Below are 6,394 nucleotides of genomic sequence, written 5' to 3'. Positions count from 1 at the left end.
GTGGTATGTGAGTGCTGGTGTGAGCACGCACCCCGTCCACCGGACAGTGCCGTGCACCAGTGCCGTGCATATATGCACACGCACCACGAAATATGAATCCTCTGCATTATTCCCAGACTGGTTATCATGAGCTGATTACATCAGTCCGGGAACGGCTTAGATCTATATATCAGAAGAGCCGTCAGAGCATGAAGTGCATGCCACGACTTAGAACAAACAGCTTGTAACCGAGGTTTGGTGTATTGTGCAGGACCTGAGTGCTGAGGCACGACGGGAGGGTCTCTTGGGGCGGGAGGAGGGGGGGGGGGGGGGGGGTGCTTTGTGTCAATAAGTGTCATTTGTGTGCAATAATCGAGCGGCTGATGCCACGCTTAGCATTGTAAGTTAAAGTATCGCGGCTGGCTTTGTTCTCGCTAATTTGCCAACCGACGCCACGCATGCTTGCGCTCTCACGGGAGAACAGCATCTCAGATGCATGCTGCCCACGCTGGCACGCACGTTTTGAGCTGAGTTGGTGACTCATGCCGCAACGTCCTCAGGGAGGTGCGCAATGCTCGCACGGCACATGAAAACAAACGCATCTCATGTAACGGCCGAAAAACACTCATTTAATGATCAGACAGCACACACCAGACAAGACAAGCATTCCGCCAGAACGCTGCGGTCATCTCTCGGTTGCGCTCGCCGGCAGTGCTGCGGTTACACGCAGAAGGGCGCACTCGGTTGTCGGAGGTGACGCGGGGTTAAGTCGGCTGTTGGCCGTCACGGTTACGCCGCTGAAACTCAGCATGACACATGCGGACACATTCTTTGACACATGGCGTATTACGGGCTGGGGCGTGAACAGATGATCGCTGTCCTCATGATGGAGAGTAATGGGACGATTACATAATTGAAAGCGCCTGTATCCCAGCGTGCCGCCACTGTGCATGACTGACTGTTATTTGCAGTGACTGGCTCACTGCGGCGGCACCGCTGCGGCTGTGGTCGTGCGAACGACTCAAACTGGGGCGGCTGTTTGGCAGTGAGCTGACGACGAGGTAAAAGTTTTGTCTGTTGCCGCCAGGGGAAGGCCGGCCGATCTGTTTAAAACACAAGTTTGTTGAACATTGTATCGCTTATGTGAGCTGTGGGTGTTCTGGTAACTGTAGGAAGCCCGGAACCCGCGATTTAGCCAGGGCCAATACCGAGGCCGTGTGCCCATTATGAAGCCATGAAACCCGATGCTAGCCACAAAATGTCAACATGTTTGGTGTGACGCGTCTTATCTATCACACGTGAAATCCGCTGCTGGTCCAGGACCACGCGAGCTCGCCGCCGCTGCCGAGCGGAAGACTAGATAAGGCCTCAGGTCGGCGACCCTAGACTGACTCTGAGCAGCAATGCGTGGGAGAGAGAGACCGAAGTTCGGACTGCCGACCTCCGCTACGGGTCCGACTAGCCAGTGGCAGTGGAGAGTTTCGGAAGCTTTGAGCTGTAAGCCATCTGACTAGTTTATAAGTTATGAAGTACTCCTATGACTGCACGACTTCCTGTTGAGCGTGAGCGCACTTTCAGGTGAAGCGGCAACGAAAGTGTTCCTTGTACAAAAGGTGAGTCCGTGTGGTGCTCGCGCTAACAAGATGACACTGGCTGTGAAACCGACACCCAATGCGCGCTCTAACACCACACGCACAACGTTTACCATCATCTCATTTACTTGACGGATTATCTTGCTGTTAACGGTCTCCAATCGTCTTCAGCCCCAAAAGGATCTGGACAACATTCACTGCGTTCGTGTCGTAATCTGCAATTACCTCCACGACCGTGCAACACACGAGCTCCACTGCTGTGGTCGATGCACCCGCGGACTTTGAGTACATCAGGTAAGCAGGTGTAACATTGGGTGCATCAGGTAAGCAGGGGTAACATTGGGTGCATCAGGTAAGAAGGCGTAGCGAAGCACGACGCTGATGCCCGGATCGATCCGGGGTCCTGCAGCGCCAGACGCCAGTCTCTGCCAGCGGTAAACGGCATTAAGTTCGCGTCACGCGGAAGCGTGCAAAGAAGCAGGACCTGGGGCAAGGGCGAATGGAACGTAGGCAGAATGGTAGAAGATATGCTTGAGTAAAAGCATTGGGTGTATATCTCAGGTAAGCCCAAACTATATCCAGCGTAAATGACGTGCACTATATGTTATCCTTAAAACCACAAATCTGGTTTGTCCCACGTCGCTGACTAGACGTCTGCTGCGAAATTCAGGCCTTTCGTGCATTACCAAACGTCTGACTACCATTCAGCTTCCGCACCATGACTAGGCACTGACTGTTGAACCCCCGGCCACCTATCCATTTGTCGTGCAGAGCAGCAGGCTAGCTGTCAGGGGCCAAAATGTCGGCCACGCGGAACGAGCTGAAGGCCCGCCGCCTGGGCGGGCTGGGGACGCCTCGGTCGAGCGAATTCCGGTCAGAACGTGTCCTCGAGGCATGAGTGTGACCCAGATCAGGCTGCGTCTCAGAGCTGTAGGTCTGACCCGGGACAGGCTTTGTTCTCGACGCGTCAGTCGGAGTTTGACGAGACTTCGTGTGGCGCTTGTGAGTCGGGCTGAGCTCGAGCGTCGCGCTGGAGGTGTGAGTGAGACCCAGCCGTGGAGGTGTGAGTGAGCCAGACTTCGCACCGCACGTGTGAATCAAACCGACGTCAGACTTTGACCTGGACGCCTGGCTGAGACTAAGAACAGACTTGGCCATGGACGTACCAGTCTGACTCAGATTCGGCCACGCCGTTGTTCCTCCACTCAGTTCGTGAGCACTTTTCGTTCTGAGCGCCGCCTCCACGAGCCCTGCTGCCTTCGAGCTGACCTCCAGCCGCCCGTCGGGGTCACGTCCCAGTCCGGACGTCGCTCGTCCGAGCGCCTCGTAGAACAGGCTCGGTCCGCAGTGTGCAAGCGCCTGGCCGTAGTGGGCCAGCGGCGCGCCGAGCCCTGGCAGGGGATGCCGGAGCACCGGCGGTCCGGCGCTACTCGAGGCCGGCGGCCAGCTCGCCCACGGCGCCGCGCTGCCGGCCGGCTCGCACGGGCCGCACGAGATGTGGATCGACGCCTGGAAGATCGGCGGCCGCGGCGCGGGCCGTGGTACCGATGCCGCGGCGGCGGCAGCCGGCCGCGGCCGGCAGCACACCTGCAGGTGGCGGCGCAGGTTCGACTTGCTGGCGGTCGTGTAGCGCCGGCAGCTGACACACTCGAACGGCTTGCGCGCCGCGTGGATGTAGCTGTGGCGCGTCATGAGCGCGCGCCGGCCGAACGTGCGACCGCACTCGCCACAGCTGTAGCCGGCCGCGTGAGCCCGGCGCCGGTGCTGCTCGTACGCGTGCTTGGTGTCGAAGCTGGCGCGGCAGCAGAGCAGCGGCTCGGCCAGCTGGCGGTGCATGGTGACACGGTGGCGGCTGAGGTTGCCGCGCCGCGCCGACCGGTACTGGCAGTCGCCCTGGCCGCACGCGGTGCGGCTACCGCCGCCGCTGCCGCCGCCGCCGCCGCCGCCGCTGCCGCCGCCGCTACCGCCGCCGCTACCGCCGCCGCTGCCGCCGCCGCCGCCGCCGCCGCCGCCGCCGCCGTTCCCACCGCCGCCGCGGTCCGTATCCATCAACCTGCGAGGTGGACCCGCCGCTCACAAACAGTTCAAAAATCCATCGCTTGCAACGATGCTAAACACATTTTGACCTGTTAAAACTGCCGAGCAATTTTTGGAATTCTGAGCAAATTCGATTTCCTTTCGCTGTGTTGCAATGAGTTGGTTAAAATAAGAAACCACTTAACCGATGATGTTGTCAATAAACGCATATTCTACACTGTAGTACGACGAAGGCAATGTTGATAATATAATATAATGCAATGCAAAGCTTACCATTACATGGAAGCATGTCGCCGCTCTTATCAATGGAGCTATATTTAGAAAGGTGCATGACGTTGTACAGCCACGGATACCGAAGCCAAGGTCGGAACCTTGCCGTGGCAACGCTCTCGTGCCATCATTTGCTTGCTTAACGACTGCTCGTCAGAAGGCGTCACGACGGAACGTTAGTGTGAAAAGAGAATGAGACGCAAAAGAGTCCATGGCCGACACATAGTCTGCGAGTGACACAAATAGCTGGATGTTGTCAAAGGACAGTCACCCTGGCCGCTAACGATGTCTGGGACAATATCCGAGCTCCAGATAACAGCCAATACAGGACTGCGTTGGACCATACAGTGGAACGACTGCCCGCTCTGCCTGTGCGAATACCTCGTCAGTCTGTCTCAGCGAGACCAGTGCGTCCGGGGCCTGTATCAGCGAGACCAGTACGTCCGGGACTCGTCTCAGCGAGACCAGCACGTCGGGGACTCGTCTCAGCGAGACCAGTACGTCTGGGGCTCGTCTCAGTGAGACCAGTACGTCCGGGGCTCGTCTCAGCGAGACCAGTACGTCCGGGGCTCGTCTCAGCGAGACCAGTACGTCTGGGGCTCGTCTCAGCGAGACCAGTACGTCTGGGGCTCGTCTCAGCGAGACCAGTACGTCGGGGTCTCGTCTCAGCGAGACCAGTACGTCTGGGGCTCGTCTCAGTGAGACCAGTACGTCCGGGGCTCGTCTCAGCGAGACCAGTACGTCCGGGACTCGTCTCAGCGAGACCAGTACGTCCGGGGCTCGTCGGCTAAGCAGTGAGCCCAGTGCCGCAGTGAGGCTGGGGTTGGGTCAACACTGAGCCGCCCGTTACAAGCGGACAGCTCAGAACAGCGGCGCAGGCTAGCGTTGTGTGCTGTCGCAGCACTGCTATGCAGGGAAGGAGGGTCTGTCGGTGTTAAGTGAGGAGACGAATCGTAATGGAAACCAGCGTCATTCATGTTTGACAAAGCCTGCCAATGCCATCCATCTACTTCGTATTATTTTATGTGGCCGGGTCACGCAAAATCTATTTAGACTCACCAAAAAGGCGCTATAAGACATTGTTCAAATGAAAAAACATTAAGAACGGCCCTATACCCAAACAGCTAGAAATAAAAACTACTTTCGAGCAGCGTAGCTGAAACAAATAAGCCACATGTGGCTTTCATCTCAGTGCTGCTCATAGCAGACAAGGTGCATCTCAAAGTTAATCATCCATGCATCGCCGGCAATATTGGATTTTTTTGCAGCAAATCATGTAAAATCATGCATCCACACTTGGATGTGCTGCGGCTGATGCCCGACGATGTCTGAGAGCGGTCGCTTTCTTCCTGACTGCGGCGATTGTCGTGGGGCTGGCAGCACAGGACACTGACAGCAGGCTGCCACCTGCCGCGCTCCTGACCCACCTTTTGGCAGTTCTCACCTGACCGGCGGGCGGCGGCCGAGCTCCGTCGGGCTGAGGGGACGCGTCTGGCCCGGCCGGCAGCTCGCCCCGCCGTGCCGACCCTGTCGGCCGCCCACCTGTCCCCGGCGCTGGCCACGCCACACTGATTTACCCCCATCAGCGTGCCGCCGCGCGGTCATCCTATCAATTTCACACAAATCGGCCCAATTATGAGCCATCGGGCGCGCGTGCCCAGCTCGCCGCTTTACGATCTGGGAGCGCCACCGAGCCGTGGCGGCGGGGCGCGGGCCTCCTCTGCCCTCGGACCACGCGTCCCGGCGGGGCTGCGCCGAAGGGTCGCCTGGCGCCTGGTGCTGGCGTTCTGTATCCTCGGCAGCGTCGGCAGGCGAGGGAGCCGTGCAATACACACGATAAAACACCTGAGGTGGGAATCGAACCGGCGATGGACTGGTTGTGCGTGTGGGTGATCCGTGCCTGTGCCTGTCTTCATCTGGTGGGGGCCTGATGTGGGGTCGTGGCAGTATGGTCAGGGCGTGAGTCGCGTTATTTTGGTCAGGGCGCGGGGTCGTGGTGGTTTGGTCAGGGTGTGGAGTCTTGGTAGTTTGGCCAGGGCGTGGGGTCGTGCAGCGGGCTCTCAATCTGAACAGGCAGTGCCCATAACGGAATATTATCGTGTTCACCCGCTGTGGATGCTTGGGATCTCGGTGTGTCCGACTGCTTTCCAGTGTTGAATCTCGGTCCTTCCACGTAGCTATGTGTGTCCTGAGGGACGGACCTCCAGCACTGCTAATTTTCCCTATGTGTCAGTGCTCTCCTTTCCCCTCCTGTCCATGTCTCCGTCCCTGTTCCTCAGTCTCAATCCGTCCTTCCGTTCAAATCATTTTCTTTCGTCCGCCCATTCGTTCATTCTTTTGCAAATGTGATCTTCTGTCAAATCCCCCCTCCCCCCACACACACGTCACTCGTTTGTTTTGTGCGGCGGGGTCCTCCGTTCGTCCGCTGTCCGTTTCGCGAGGCGGTCTCCCGTGCCGCCATGGCCACTGGCCCATGATGGGCGTGGTGTGGCCTGGAGCCCAGCCCTCGCTTTTTA

At 58.3% G+C, this 6,394-nt stretch overlaps 1 protein-coding gene across 1 annotated transcript; it reads right to left on the bottom strand.

Moving 5' to 3' along the window:
• Positions 1–2,445: 2,445 nt before the first annotated feature.
• LOC119106026 (zinc finger protein 525-like) lies at positions 2,446–4,958 on the bottom strand. Its single transcript, XM_037229621.1, has 3 exons — positions 4,938–4,958; positions 3,159–3,464; positions 2,446–2,457 (listed from the first exon to the last, which is right to left on the bottom strand). The coding sequence occupies exons 1-3, from the start codon at positions 4,956–4,958 to the stop codon at positions 2,446–2,448; spliced, it is 339 nt and encodes a 112-aa protein (XP_037085516.1).
• Between the last annotated feature and the right edge of the window lie 1,436 nt (positions 4,959–6,394).

Source organism: Pollicipes pollicipes, unplaced genomic scaffold (genome assembly GCF_011947565.3).
Source record: "Pollicipes pollicipes isolate AB1234 unplaced genomic scaffold, Ppol_2.1 Scaffold_6138;HRSCAF=7277_pilon_pilon_pilon, whole genome shotgun sequence".
Taxonomy (NCBI): domain Eukaryota; kingdom Metazoa; phylum Arthropoda; class Thecostraca; order Pollicipedomorpha; family Pollicipedidae; genus Pollicipes; species Pollicipes pollicipes.
The sequence above is the reverse complement of the archived record's forward strand: the minus strand, read 5'-3'. Positions and strand labels throughout refer to the sequence as shown.

Coding starts and splice junctions, on each gene's coding strand:
- LOC119106026 (XM_037229621.1), bottom strand. CDS start 4,958: ATGTCTTATAGCGCCTTTTTG. Junction 3,465..4,937: donor TGTCTTATAGCGCCTTTTTG/GTGAGTCTAAAT, acceptor GCGTGCGGCCAG/GGCGACTGCCAGTACCGGTC.